Source organism: Nicotiana tabacum, chromosome 8 (assembly GCF_000715075.1).
Source record: "Nicotiana tabacum cultivar K326 chromosome 8, ASM71507v2, whole genome shotgun sequence".
Taxonomy (NCBI): domain Eukaryota; kingdom Viridiplantae; phylum Streptophyta; class Magnoliopsida; order Solanales; family Solanaceae; genus Nicotiana; species Nicotiana tabacum.
Genome location: NC_134087.1, coordinates 107,786,199 through 107,802,009, shown reverse-complemented (window position 1 = coordinate 107,802,009; position 15,811 = coordinate 107,786,199). Strand labels below are relative to the sequence as shown.

The 15,811-nt window shown below is 34.8% G+C and overlaps 2 protein-coding genes across 3 annotated transcripts; one reads left to right on the top strand and one right to left on the bottom strand.

The window, feature by feature from the left end:
- Positions 1 to 736: 736 nt before the first annotated feature.
- LOC107832768 (uncharacterized) lies at positions 737 to 6,132 on the top strand. The gene is made up of 4 exons (XM_016660643.2): positions 737 to 1,017; positions 1,818 to 1,921; positions 5,532 to 5,661; positions 5,798 to 6,132. Exons 1-4 carry the CDS (start codon positions 907 to 909, stop codon positions 5,834 to 5,836), a joined length of 384 nt encoding a protein of 127 aa, XP_016516129.1. The 5' UTR covers positions 737 to 906; the 3' UTR covers positions 5,837 to 6,132.
- A 649-nt stretch (positions 6,133 to 6,781) lies between these two features.
- On the bottom strand, positions 6,782 to 11,219 carry LOC107832767 (PGR5-like protein 1B, chloroplastic). 2 transcript variants are annotated; one of them, XM_016660641.2, is made up of 7 exons: positions 10,879 to 11,219; positions 10,084 to 10,146; positions 9,870 to 9,956; positions 9,049 to 9,280; positions 8,180 to 8,253; positions 7,948 to 8,046; positions 6,782 to 7,141 (listed from the first exon to the last, which is right to left on the bottom strand). In XM_016660641.2, the coding sequence occupies exons 1-7, from the start codon at positions 11,104 to 11,106 to the stop codon at positions 7,064 to 7,066; spliced, it is 861 nt and encodes a 286-aa protein (XP_016516127.1). In that variant the 5' UTR covers positions 11,107 to 11,219; the 3' UTR covers positions 6,782 to 7,063. The 2 variants fall into 2 exon arrangements, with proteins under 2 accessions (XP_016516127.1, XP_016516128.1); XM_016660642.2 differs by having other exon boundaries at positions 7,954 to 8,046.
- Positions 11,220 to 15,811: the final 4,592 nt, after the last annotated feature.

The window sequence follows — 15,811 nt, the reverse complement described above, 5'->3', positions numbered from 1 at the left end:
CATACAAATTTAATCGCAAACATAACACAAATCAACGTGGAAATACATTCAAGAAAACAAATATGTATATGCTCTACGAGTTTCGACATAAACTAAATCGGAATACCTCGATTTATGTTTTTTGAAATATCAAAAATTTGAAATTTTGACCCCGAAAGAAGGAATCCAAGGCTTGGGTTGTATGCGAGACCTACGCTCTTCACTTCTTGTGTGACGGGTGGGGCCCAAGATTTTTTTTAATTGAGGGGGGGGGGGCAGCAGAAATGGTGGGGGGGAGGGTTTAAAAACTCGACTGAACCCGTCGTGGGGAAGAAGGAGGGTTATATTTAATTATAGGAAAACGCAGTATAATACTATGTTTTGCTTAAACGTAGTACTATACTGTGTTTTTCTATATAAAAAATTATTTTTTTAGTAAAACGCAGTATAATACTGCATTTTACTTTAACGGCTAACTTTCTGTTAAAGTTAATATTGCGTTTTATGTAGAAATGTAACTTTTTTTAACAGTATAAACGTATTTATATATAAAAATACATCATTTCAGTTTCGGACCCGAGTCACCTCTAGTTGGAAAGCACTTATTCATCGCTACAAAACCAAAATCAACCCCAAAAAGGAATTATAATTAAACCCAAAATAGAAGAGCACAACAAAGCAACAACAAAACTATTGCAGCATTCTCCATCTACATCTAATCTTTTATTTATATACTAATCAAGATAGATCTACACCCATTCTTTTCCTAATTTTATAATACCAATAACTCTTCCACCATAAAATTCAACTCTCCCCATCTCTAGCATTGGTTTTGTCGATTTCATCAAAACCCTATATTCCTCGCTTTTGTAACACCCAAGTGATTCGCTTGCTTTTAACATTTATTCTTGTTATCTATTTTTCATCATGAGACAGAGGAAATCAGCAAAATCTGACGCTCAACAGCTAGACCAACATCAGAATGGCCACTTGTCTAAATTCAGAAAAGTTTTCGATCCCGAAGCTTCTTGGGACAAGGTTCGATTTTTCACTTTTTTCGTTCAAGCATGGATACTTACTCTACATGGCTTTCTGTTATGGATATTCTTCTTCTTTTTTTTCCCTTTTATGCTGCTGATTGAGAATTTTAACTTCTGGGTCTTCGTTTATGGTAGATTTCTTTCCGTCATTCTTGCATATCTGAGAGGAAAACTATATATCTTAGAATCCCACAAATAGAGAAGCACTTCGTAAGCTTTTGGTTGTATTGGAGTGTTTAGTGGGAGATTTGGAGTGGTGGGTGGAGCGACTAAGACATTCGAAAGGTTTTTCCTTGCTTTATTATTATGGCTGCTCTTCAGAAAACTGCATAGGTTAGAGATACCAGTAGCTTTAGATGTATTGCATCCTAGGGTGGGGCCTAATGGTCAATAAAGTGGAAGGAGAACCATGGGTTCTCAGCTTCAAATCACCTAGGCAAGAATGCCAGGTGATTTCTTTCCTTTATGGGTGGGAGATACTAGTAGGTACCCGGTAAAATAGTTGAGGTGTGAGCAAGCTGGCCCGGGCACCACTGTATGAATAAAAAGAAAAGTAGCTGTAAATTTATTTACTATTTTTTAACTTTAAAGCTTGGAGACTTTTCAGTCAGGAGATGTTTTAATTTTTCTTTTGTTACAACTTGCAACATTAACCTGAAAAGGAAAGATCTTTAGACTTTTTGCTTCTCCTTTAGCTTTCTGGTAGCAGATTGTGCCACAGCTTGATGTGTCAGTTTCAGTCTTTGGGTGTATTATACATTAGTAAATCCAGTAATTGTTTTTATCTTGTAATTGCAGGATCAACTGGGTGATGTATTGCATTGGGCTAGACAATTGATGGCCCTTGTTTGTGGGTTAATATGGGGTGCCATTCCTTTAGTTGGTGGTGTCTGGTTTATGTTGTAAGTTTTCTTCTGTACCTTCTTCTTTTTCTTGAAGGCATCGAATCTGCTATTAACTTGCTGTATGTCAAGTTCTCTGTAATATCTTCTTCATTCCTGTAACTGCACTTCATTTCTGTGTGTTGTTATTACATGATGAGTTTTTTTTCCCCACTTCATTAGCTCTTGTCAATTGTTGTTTGTATGTTGAGTTTATTTCAATTCATTAGCTCTCGTCCATTGCTTATTATCAGTTGAGTTTATCTCAGTTGACACACATTGGGCAACTTTCTTACTTCAGTTAGCTTATATGGTAACTCTTCGTGTTTGTACATACTGTTCTGCTTTGTTTACATGGACTTGGACAAACTGTCATAGCATGGAAATTGCTCCAGACTATTATGTCAATATTAAAATTATGATGGTCTGTAAACATTCATTCATCTAGGAGGCATGGGTGTAAGGTTTTTTCAAAAATAGGGGCTGTCTGTCTGAGGACATGTTAAGACAACCAGGGACATGTGTTGTCATTAACAAGAAAGGAAACTGAAACAGGCAGAGAACAGAAAAATTAGTTTTATTCTCACTATTAAAGTAGTTCAGGAGAAAAGGGTGAAATCTGAGCGTATATGAGTGAGAGAGAGGGGGGGGGGGAGATTAGTTTGAAGACAAAGCTGACTAAGAGGCTATAGCCTTTCACTCAATGCTAGTGAAAGAAAGCCCTTTCATCCTGATCACGTCTACTGAGGAGGGGGAATCTCTTAGAAATGCATAGGAAAGAATGTCATATTAGCTCTGAAAAAGTGATCCAAAAATGGATTGAACTTAATAAAAAAGGATAATGGGAGGATACACAAGAAACAAGTATAAGAATGTATGGGAGCATGCGTAGTTGTCATGAACTTCTTTGATCATCAATGTACTTCAATTTCTGTAGGAGCATTTCAATCTTCAATCTTATCTGTATTTGAGCAAGTCCCTCTTGACTTCACTAATTTTGGGAAAGTAATTTCAAAAAATTCCATTTTGGTAGTTTAAATGGCTTCATTAAAGTACTTCAACAACTTCTTCTAGACTATTTAGACTCTTTGATTTGGATTCTAAAAATGTTTCTAATTATTCTTTGGGTAAGAAATTAATGAATATTTGATTTAGTTTCCTTGAGCCGAGGGTCTATTGGAAACAGCCTCTCTGCCCTATCAGGGTAGGGGTAAGGTCTGCGTACACATTACCCTCCCCAGACCCCACTTTGTGGGATTTTACTAGGTAGTTGCTATTGTTGTTGATTTAGTTTCCTTATTGAAATAATAAATTGTTATTAATAGAATATTTAGATATGATTAAATCAGGTAAAAGATTCAAAAAAGAACAGGTCTTTATTTAGAGCCGGCATAATAATTCTTTGCTCGAGCCTTTAATCGTCAGATGACTTGAAGGACGGCTTTTTTTTTTTTAAAATATATAATGGTGGAGTTTGAGTCTGCTTGCTCGCATCTCGACTATTCCACCATGTACCTGCTATCTTCCACTAGAACTTTTGTCTCTAGCTCTCTACTGGAATTTGAACCCCGGTTTCCCATGATTTTTTCCCACTTTATTGACCTCTAGGTCCACCCACTTAGCCCTTAGGTGCTTACTGGAAGGGGACACTGTTCTTCTCCTGGAGTAAGAATTTCTCTTTGAGGAGTGAGGTGAATGTCCGTGTCCTTTTTTGTTTCTCTCTATTTCTTTTCTAAGTGATAGTCTTTGAAAATTGTTCCAATTAGTTAGAAGTTTCAGATTCTACAACTAACAGTCTTTAGACCCATTCAGGTAATAAGATTTCCAATTACTTTGAATAGCCTCTCTCTAATGAAAAGATAAGTCAGTACATCTAACTGTCTCTAAACCCTTTCAGATAGGGACTTTATGTCTTCCTCAAAAACACAGGCATTGAGAATTACCTTACTAAAAAAAATATACAGGCACTAAGGAGATTGATCCTTTTTTTGAGTTACCTTGAAGCATTGGGTGTTGTCATTTGTCAATGAGTGATTGAACACGGAACTTTTGATTAGGGAGAGAAAAGTTGAAGGAGAAGACTTAAATGTAGGAGGGAGGCTTGTCTCACTCATTCCAACCTGCAAAAGAGGGGATTTCAGCTTTTTAGTAAGTGCCCCAATGTGAAGATCACTCTGAAGATGTTGGCCACCTCTTTTTTGCATTGTAGAGTTACTAGTCAGCTGTGGAGCATGTTTCTGGCAATCCTTGGCATGTTCTGGACCATGCCAAAATCCACTAAGAAGCTACTGCAATGTTGTTGGTACAAGGAAGGGTTGTGCAAGAAATGACAATAGACTTGGAATACCAACCCTCAAGCCATTTGGTGGACTGTTTGGCTTGAAAGAAATGAAAGAATTTTTGAAGGCCGTAGGAGAAGTCTACATAGCCTTAAACGAAGCTCTATTTTTTTGGTAGCTTTTTGGTTGATGCAATTTTAGATATAATAGGCTATCTGCGCAATCCGTAGTTATGTTTTGTCACACTGGCATAGTGCAAGCATTTATAAAATCTTTGATTACTTATCATAAAAATACTTAAATGTAGGACAAAGGCAGAATCTTGAACCCAAGGTAGTGTCTTAGGAGCAAATCTGCGATAATTTTGCTTCATATGGTGGAGATCTATGGTAATGGTTAAACATATAAGATTTGAAGCTCATATTCTTTTTGCTATTTGGTAGTCACCTAGCATTTATAAGACTCATGCCGAGGTAAACCGATTAAGATGTTCATGGATGCTGAACTTTTTGAAGCCTATTCTTCATATAAACAGTTTCTAGTTATACCATTTGATGCATGATGAACCACAATATACAGTAATCCAAATTCATATTTATAAGTTCCCAATATGTGAAGTGAAATTCTCTGCTAGTTTTTTGTTTGATAACCGTGGTGTTTGGGCCAGCTTGCGCGCACGTTGACTAATTCCATAGGGCACCTGCTACCTTCCACTAGCACATGTACCGGGTAACAAACAGAATTAGAACCCAATTCTGCAATTTTTAATAAACAAAAGACCTTATATACAACCATAACCCCAATTTTCTGTTTCAGAGTTATCAGGGATCGTAGCAGAATGCCAGAATGTATTGCCATTTCCTTCTTTCCAAGACTTAGCACTCTATGTTACTAATTTTTCTGTGTATGGAGCTGGTTCTTAGAAAGGTTTATTCTTTTAATGGGAGAAATGTATATGTTATCCCTAGGGCAAAAAAGGAAGAAGTGAATGGGGAATAATGTAAGAAGAGAGAGAGAAGAAGGAAATATCAGCAAGGCTCTTTTGCTTCCACACGTTGAGAATGAGCACTTATATTTCACTAGAAATATTTCTTTGCGTTCGGTAAGAATTAAGATGTGTTGCTTCTAAGGAGAGAATTTCCGGGTGCTTAATAGCTGAGACCACATGGTTGGGCAATTTATACAACTGACAGGAAATCGAGTTGGAATCTGCTTCTCCTTCTTTTAATGGAAGGATGTTGGTTGCTTGAATTGAACATCATCCTAATTTTCAAATATTTGGCCGTAATTTTAAATCCTGTAGTGATTAAACTAATCACTTGCAATAATAGTTGTATTTTTCTTAAACTTAGGTTTCTTGCACTTTCAACGGGTATTATCTATTGTTATTATGCAATGGTGCTAAAAGTTGATGAAGAAGAATTTGGTGGGCATGGAGCTCTCCTGCAGGAAGGGCTTTTTGCTTCTGTGACACTCTTTCTGGTACTTTGAACTTCCTTTCGACCCCTTTTTTACCCTCTTGTATAAGTGAAAAACAAGTTATGTCCGTTACCATTGTCTCTCTTATTGCTAATTTCCTTTGTTTTTCTTCCTGTTGCTTGTATTACTTTTCGCACAGCTTTTGTGGACCCTAGTCTACAGTTTGGCTCACTTCTGATGTAGGCTTCTCAACTTGGCTGCTCTTGCTCTTCGTAGCACTTTTCAACTCAGAACTCATATTTTGGAAGATGCACAAGGTGTTATTTCTGTTGTTAAGATGAACTTCCCTCAATGACAATGTTGGTTGATATTCACGGCCACTTTTCGACTGTGCAATATTATCTTCAGTATAATCTGGAACATGGTAGCTTTACCATTGCAAAAGATAGTTTCTTAACATGTATTTGTTCAGCATTCTTTGCTCTTCTTCAGAGTGCAGACCATGCTTTTGACCCAATAATTATGTTTGTTTCATAGCCTCTCTTAGGTAAGTAGGATTTGCTTTTATCCTTAATACTCTTGGTAACAAATTCAGCAGTCTCTCCTTATCGCCACCCTTAAATAACATGTCCCCCAATTCCATCTCAACTAAAGCATTTTAATCAATTTGTCGTCTATCAATTATATTCTCAGCTTTTGCACAAGCGGATAATAAGCTTATCAGGTGACACATTCTCTGTTTGCATTTGAGGGAAGCACCTCATAATATCTCTAATCTGCTCATTATGCATTAGGCCTCCAATTACTGTATTCCAAGATGCAACATCTCCCCAAGGCATTTCGCTAAATAATGTTAAGCCAGTCTCCTTGGCAAGCAGCCTCAAATTGCATCGAGGCAAAATATGGAAAGCAAAATGTTGATATGCCAAATTACGATACCTTTGCTTGTATCTTTTCAAACACCTTTTCCTTGTTAAGTAGTTAAACTTGATCAGGATAGTATCGCCTTTCTTCATCTATTAATTTGCCAATTTTGAAGAGCCTGCTAATGATTTTCATTGTTTTGAATTTTAAGATAAATTATACTATATGATTATGATGTAAATGGACATAGAGGTAGAGATGCTGAGCGAGAGGAGCCAGCCTGATCCTGGATTATGCTACTACCAACTGCCAGTTCACATATAGACAAAATGAGATATTATTGATTTAAAAAAAAAAAAATTATCTGTTCAATTTTAACCAAAATAAAATAAAATCTGTTCACTATATTTTCTCAAGCACGAACAAATACATTAACGTTTCCAGATATATGGGCAGAATTTTTCTATTACACTAGTTTGTGTTTTCATGATATGAGATGTGGCGCTGACTTGGATTTGAGACGGTAAATGAGAAGATCTTGCTGTACATAACGCTTCGTGACCTTCAGGATTAACAGAGGGGAATGAAATTAACATCATCGTCATGCCCATCGTTGCCTCTGTCTAATTAAGTAAACGCGACCATAAACCCAACGTCTGCCAGGTCTTGAGATGGATTGCTGCAGTAAAAGCACATAGTATTAGCTCAATTATATATTTGGACGAGAAAAGAATGTGAATGGTGAAGAATCGAAATTAATTAGGCATTTTTTAAAATGCAGAGAGAAAATTGATAATAACGAAAAAATAAAAAATAGTAAAGAAGAGTTACAATATTAATTTAAATAGTAAGTCAGATCATCACTAAAAGAAAAACTATTCAACTTATCTATGGTTATGAACTAAAATAACTAAGAAAACACATCCAAACTCAAGAAAAACAAATCCATCTAACACCTTAAGATTTATGGTTTTATCTTGCTCTTATAAACCATTCGATGGCATAACATGAAATGATCTTGCAATAGTTCTAAAATTGAAAATAGAATAATCATATCATAAAAAAGACTCATTATTTTCAGACACAAGAAACAGTAAATATGACGACTACACCATTACTTACATGTAATGAGATAAGCTGAAGCAGTAAGTATACAAGGAGTTCTATGACTGCTTTAAGCAAATGTTAATTATAATTATTTAGAGTAAAAGCTTAAGATCTATCATCACAACAAATTATTTGCTTAATCATACTTATGGATTATCATGTGTTTGCAAACTAGTGTATCCAAAGTAAAGGGAAAAAGCCCAAGTATACATGAATTATGAATATAACATTATCTGGACCTGTAAAAAGAATGATCTCCACTTTCTAGCAAGTAACAAAAAATGTAACAGTGACACCAAAAAGGAAATGTACAAAATTCTTTCAACCAAATAAGCATGTAGTGTGGAGTATGAGAATCAAAGTCATGGTCAAAAGTACCTCAACCTTGGTCTGAAATTCTAGTTTGCTCCCACAAACATGACAATCAGCTCTATGTGGGGAACGGTTGGACTTCTCTGATTTCACGAAAGCAAACACCTGAGAGTAATAGTGCCAAGAGCTATAAGATTCATCCATTTCAGTACAAGAAGATTTAACCCTTCTTCACTTGAAGCATATCAATAGCTTCTAGAAATATTTGTGGACGTGTGAGAAGCTAGTTCTTAATTACCTCCTCACCACAGTTTGGGCATGCCCCTTTCAGAGCGACCAAGTCATTTTTCCAAAGTCCTTGAAGTGCTCCAACTGTGATTAATTATCTCAAGTTATAAATTGTACTTGGAATGCATTGAAGAAAAAAGTTCTCAGAAAACTATGGACAGCCTTGCTTTAGACATGGTTCAACAATCACATTTACACTGGTGACCATCACCCAACAGTAGAACATGGAGGCAAGTCATAACAATTATAATTTAAGAAACAACAATCCCTAACAGACACCTTCTTAAGAAATTGTTGCAAACCTCACTCTAGTACCCATTTATGCAGCAATGCCAATATAATGCAAAATTAGAAAGGGCAAAGAAACTATTTAGGATCTTATACAAAATTTTCCTCTCCAATTCTTGTCAAAATATGATTGAGCTTTCTCCTTTTCAAAAGCTAATCTAGCATAGCTGGTTCAAACAAGGATTTTAAAATTAAAATCTCTTTCAGATGCTTAGATCTTTCTGTGTACACAACTGGAGGTATCCTTTTGTGTAACAAAGCTTTAGATAATAGCAGGTAAATTGAGATGGATAAAGAAAAACATTTTCTCCTTATAAGTAGCCTTTTCCCATTGAGGAACTAAAGATGCTCATATTTCTCACCAACTTATATTACTTGCACTAGAACACCTAACTAATGAATACCAAGGAAACCAAAGAATGATGACGTCAAAGAAAGGAAACAGACTTGATATAAACTAAGTTAAATATCGCTGAACTAAACTTTCTAGAAGCACATCAAAGTAATTTATATATCAGTATTAGGCCTCATGTCAAACAATTAATAATGATTAAACTTGAGAAATGAGGATTCAAAAAGAAAACACATTACCAGAGGCTGAAGCAATTGGAAAGCCTATGATAGATCCCAACACCATGAAAAGGATTCCGTTGAGCACTGTAAACAACTCAAAAGATTGATAGGTGTAGGACATTCCTGAATCAAACATGTCTTGATAAGCTTGAGCGATGGTGTAGATTATAGGCACAATCCAGAATGAACTCCCAAACCCAAGAATCAACAACCATACGCTTGCTAATGCAAACACCTGTGATGGATCTTCCTGCCCTACATCCACATTGATCAATATTCAAGTGTAGGAAGAAAACCTGGTCTACAGGTAGAAAAACCACTGTAGGACAATAAAATCATTATTCTATTATGTCACAGCTGAACTAGATTTGCTAATAGCGCAGCTAAACTGTGGATATAAGTAATGATTGAACAATAGTTAGTGATCCACAACGTTTTCTTTTTCCCTTTCCCACGGCAGATGCAGAGGCTTCATCTATAGAGGGCAATATTAGGTCCAAGAAAGATATCTGTCTAATAGGATATAGTGAAGACATACGAGACCCAGGCAAGTACGTGAATCAAGTTTGAAACATGAAAACTTTGTAACTGTTAATTTGAGAAACAAGTTAGAGAAGTTACATTTTTTAGAAAAGAAACAGCAGAGGCTAATATTATAATAAGGTACAATCTTGAAGCAAACTTCAGATACCTGCATTTGGAGTTAAAAATATTTGCTTACAGTATCCTAAAATGAATGGAACAAGTATTCCAAGGCACAAATAGATATCACCAATCCAAAAAAAAAAAAAAAATCAAATGCACATATCATAAAGCAATTCATATTACAGTAGTATCACCTCTGCATCAGCATAAGTTGAGTGCCGCCTGAGACTACAACGCGGGTACTTGACGACATGCTTTGAACCATACCACCGCAACTTTAACTGTTGTACCAAAAAATTGCATGAGGATTTTAACAATAACATGAAAAATATAGTTTCCAATGGCTATCAACTACATTGAGAAATTCATTACCAAAAAAAAAAAAATCAACTACATTGAGAAACTTACCTCTACTCTGTCAAACATATCATCAATTATTAAAGGTGTCCCACTGTAATACGCATCACGTGCCTAAGATAAAACGGAAATAGAAGATCAGAGAGCAGCAGGACAAGGGAAAAAAGATTTTAAAAAGGAAAAAGAAACCAAGTTTCTCTCTGCTACCAGCAATCTTTGATAACTTCAGAAATTTAAAGGGGATTTTCACAAACACCACCTTCTAATAAATCCTTGTTGAATAATATACTTCATAAGGCCAGTATTTGGGGCAGGGATTAAAACTGATCCATCATGAACTAAGAGTCACTGAGACAGACCTCATATATATAGAGTCACTGAGATAGACCTCAAACAAGTACAAACATAAAGTACGACAAATCAAGTAGATGAGCTCATATATACTCCTCCTGTCTTCTTTAGCTCTTCATCAAATTATCAAATTTTCGAACAACAAGGACAAACACAAAGTAGTCAACAATCAGTTAGCTTTTAACCACGAAAACATACTAGTAAGATTTAGGCAGCCATTGAGCACAGTCATTAAGCTCAGTCAATCAACACATGATATGTATTTGAACGTCTGAAGAGTGAAGACACATATGAGCGATCATCTGTTTGACTTAAAGCAAAAGCAGCTCAAACATACAGTACTCCAAAGATAATCAATATCGAGAGTATAACATGGTAATTTTGGTCTTCAAAGAAGTCAATTAGAGCAAACTCCTTCTGATCCAATTGCATAATCAATCAACTTTAATTTACTTAGTAGTGCAAATTAACAGTGCTCAGTGAGATGCGCATTACCTGACGGTAGAGAGCTTCTAAGGTTTCTTTGCTAGCTGTTTCAATAGGTCCGACGAAAATACAGGAAGGTCCTTGAGGTGCCTCTCTCTCTTCAAAGGCGGATAAGCCATAGCTCCTTGTGGAGATCCGGACCGGAAATGAAGCTCCGGTGCGGGAGCTGCTGCTGGACAGCTCGATGACAGTGGAACCGAACACGCGACGAGCGACAGGAGAGCACGCGCCCGCCATGAACCGCCGCAGTAGAGTTGAGAACCGGCAGAGGAGAAATTTCGAACAAAAGGAGTGGTCTGAATGTTGTGAATTGACGGGTAATTTTGGTTCCGGTTCGTCATGGCCACGAGTTCTGGAGTTTATAAAAGAGGACCAAATGACGAAAATGCCCCATGTGGTCGTAATTTGATTTGCTAAAGTAAATATCTCGTTAGTGGCTGATATTTTTGTCCAACTGTGTGATTTTGGCCACCGGTGAGCGATTTTGGAAAATTTCCTTTTGCAGGACAAGAAGCCTGTGGACTGTGGAGTGAGGACAACAAAAACTCATAAAATTCAATATTATTGAATAGACACAAACCAATCGCGTATGTTAAATCTTATTCGGATTTACGAGTACTTATCTTGTTTTAATTGAAGACATCATTCAACACTCAACTACTACGTCCCTTTCAATTATATACATATTTTGATTGGTCACGAAATAAATGAATAAAAAGACGCAAGTTCCGTGCATGGGAGCAACTAAGGAAAAAGCAAGTAGAACATATTATGGCGAGATGCAAAGTTAATCAATATAATGTCTCAAGTTAAACCTTTGTGTGGCCTTAAATATATAATGAGATGTTTGTAATTATAAAAGTATGTTACTAAAATAAATGAAAACTTCAAAGTTAAATTATTTTGAATATATAGAAATGTGCCCTCTTTGGAACAAAAATGAATAAATAATGTCAGGGTAGGTTTATATATGGGGTACGCGAACCCATGGTCTCTCCGCTAAGTTAGGTATTTTATGTACATATTTTCTAAAATTGATCTAATATTATATGTTGGCACTCATACTCCAAAGAGGCTAAATGATGCACTTGGTTGAATGTCTTATTTAACTTTCTTTTTTCTCCTTTTTTAGTGGTGCACCCATATTATAAAGATTCTAGATCCACCTCTAAATAATCTATATTTATATTAAAAGTATGAAGCCCTTGACTTAAAAATTACATCACTAGAATGTACTTCTAAATTATTCAAATACCTTACTTTAAAAACAATAAAAAAAACTGTTACTCCTAAGTCTAACTAATCTCTAAAAGGTGTGTTGAACGGTTGGCATCCTTGAGAAGTTGAAGCATCTTTTCTTTAAGCCTGCTTGGTCCCATTGAGTCATAATGATTGGGAAAGTCTATAGACTAACGCTGATTTGGACACGATAGGCAAATCATTCAAATAGCTTACAAACTGATGAATATGCTTACTAATTTTATTTTTCCAAGAGGTAAGTCTTTCATTTCCTTTTAGTTTATTAGTTCTCTTTTATGCGTATTTTTGGTCATTCTCCTATTTTTTTCATCACTAGCTGAATGACAGTTTTGGTTTTTAAAACTTCTGTTAGAATTTATAGCAAATTTGTCTGTATTTTGCTTTTAATCTTGCATGGCTACACGTGTTAACAATTTCTATATTTTCTTCCATGTTTGTATTTTTTCACATTTTTGATTAAATTACTATTATTTCTACGGGCATTTATAGTGGTTGGCTAATCATTCAAAGTTTAAAATCCAATATATATCGGTCATTCGTTCTATGGGATTACTATTCTAATTGTTGTTCGGACAGTTTATGAAGTCATTCGTTCTATGGGATTACTATTCTAATTGTTGTTCAGCCAATTCATGAAATTTTCAAGTCACCATCAAGAATTTGATTTAACTTTATTTGTTTCTTTATTACTCTGATTTCATTCTAGAGTTAATTTCTTGTAATAATGAAATGCTACAACATTTGTTTTCAATTTGTGAAGTTTACAACTAAACCAAGGCTTATAATTATGAACTGAATTTGTCTAAATGCTACGCTAGGATTTCTATGTAGTTTGAATATTATAATATTGTTATATTTCTAGAGATGACAAATTCGTTAGCAGAAGGACCTTCTTGTGCTTTTTTTCTCTAGAAGACATTTCTCCGCAAGGTTGCATACAATTTCTATGGGTTGCACCTATTGACTTGTCTTATGACTTCATGTAACCACATGTATCCTTTGTATATTTAGTACTCTACTGATTTATAAGAGAGACAAGGTTCCTATCGATTAAGAGCTCTCCCCGTCAAATGGCTAAAATACTGCACCTGTCCAACAACTTTGCCAGAGTGCACTCACAGGCTACGCATTCTATAAAGAGCAAATAAAGAGAATTTTATGCGTCTTCCCGTTTGGCCCAATCAGGATTGAAACGGGTTGACATCATGTAATATGAGTACTATTTGTTAGAATAGTCATAGCTTTATGTTGCAATATGCATGCAACGAATTATACAGTCACAAGAAATAACTTTCTATTTGAAAAAAATATATTTTTTATGGTAATACTGGTGCCTCATATATATATATATCAACGAAATTTGCATAGGAGCAGCCTTTCAACTACAAAAATTGCCTTGCCAGGTCAGTGGCAGCTAGAAATTTACTCAAGGGTGTTTAAATTTAAAAAAAGTAAAAAATATTCTCCGAGAAAGAGTGTTCAATATATGTTATATACCCCTAAAATTTAATATTTTATTTATATACCCACTGTAATTTTCTGACGACTGACCACCTTTTATAACATGTAGCTTAGCCCATGTGCCAGGTAGAGCCAGGATTTGAAACTTATGAGTTTGATAGTTTAATTCATTTAAGTTATTGGTTCTAAATTAATAACTTTTTTATATTCAATAAATTTATAAAAACAAATACAGAGTTTAAATCAAAGCTATTGCGTGCTAGCTCTGCTCATGCTTGCCAAGATTGATGATGTTGATGCAACCACTTTTGAGGAAGAAAGAAAATTTGCAAAGATACGAAGGAAAAATGACAAAAAAGAGAAAATTAGTTATCTTTCTTGATAGTAAAATAAATTATAAACTAAATTGATATCTAAAGTTGTATTTGTCTGAAAAATATTATTGTTGGTGTGTCAATCTACAAGAGTCATGTTCATGATAGGGTGATTGAAACGGATGAATGACCGTAAATTCATCATCCATAAGAAAGTATTAGCTGAAATACAGTTCATCAAATATTAAAAATTTCACATGTATCTCATTAAAATCTTGACCTCGACAAGAAAGTCACCATACTATAATCACATTAATCATTCACAGAAACTTGTACTTTATTCTTTTTTTAAAATTAAAAAAGCTTTCATTGATCATTGATGTGGTCCTGTAGAAAAATTACAATCTGAGTTTAACATACCAAATTTTGTACATGGTTATTGAGGGAAAAATACAAAAAATGTCCTATCCAAAACAATTTTGCAAAGAATTGTTTTATTAATATTGATATTATTTTACAACACCATGTAATAAAGGATTTGTCATACACGTGCAACGCACATGCCGAGAGACTAGTATCATGTAAAATGTAACCTCTTTTATGTAAGTCCTATACTGTTTTAATTTGAAAGATTTTTTTTTAATTTGCCAAACCAAGATAATAATTCCATTTAGGAAACTTAAAATCAATGATCTCCTAGAAAGCACTGAAAAAAATAGAACTCCAAAAGTAATTACGCATCTGAAAGGAGTAATATTTACCCACCTAGTACAGCATCTTTTGGGAAAGCCATAAACAAGTACTCTTTCCCCTTTTTGGTTCGTTCTAAAAAGAATAATCTCTTTCTAAATTTGAAAATAATTTAGTTTAAACTTATAATTCTATCCTTTTGGGTCCTTTTTGACTTGTTTAGGACCACAAATTTCAAAATTCTTCATTTTTTCTTAAACTCCGTGTCCAGTACTTATATCTGATTTAAGAGAACAACTTTAGTTTTTCAAATTATTCCTGGAAATGAAAAATATTAAGTTGCCGTTTGGACATAAATTTAGTTGAAACTTGAAAAAAGAGTTTTTAAAGTTGTGTTGGAAACTAATTTTGAAAGTTTAAATTGTGTTTGAACATGAATTTTATTTGAATTTTTTTTAAAGTTTTGTGAGTGAAAGAAAAAATTTCATCCAAAAATTAATCTGAACTAGTTTTTTTTTATCATATTCCATGTAGGTTTTTGGAATTAACGCAACTAGTTTTCCAATAGCTAAAAATGACTAAACTAGCTTAGGAAGAAACAGCAACGGACCAATGATATACCGCCATGTTTGCATCTTGTAACAGTATGAGCCTGCCACCTTTTCCAGAAGAAAGTGTACGTAATTGGAAAACGTGGTGCGCCATTTCTTGTTCTCTCTCACTCTTTCGATAGACAAATATAATCAACACTCAGATTCGCGTAAGATGTTATCACTGGAATAGTATTGATAAAAAGTACTTGCCTCAATTATCAACTTCTTCAAGTAAGTTATGGTTTTATATTGGGATGTCCAACTTGTCGAATGCAGTTATGGATAAAGAAAGGGAAAAGAAGCAGATATTGTTGTCTAAAGAAAAAGAGTTAGGATGATGCGTTGAAGTTTCAGTCAAAATAGTCAACATCAAAGAATGGTTTTAATTCTTGTGAAATGCAATATGTACCATCAATCTCTTCTCATCCTAAGCATAGATTGCTCACGTGCTTCACATATGCTCCACGGCTGGACTCCAACGGATAGAAGGAACTTGTACATAATTATGTATACGAGCCAGATTTATATGGAAATTCAAATATTATAAAAGTGTATATAGTACTAGACAATTAAAAATAGATATATGTATAGGTATTAGAATGTTCCAAATATTCCATTCATCTA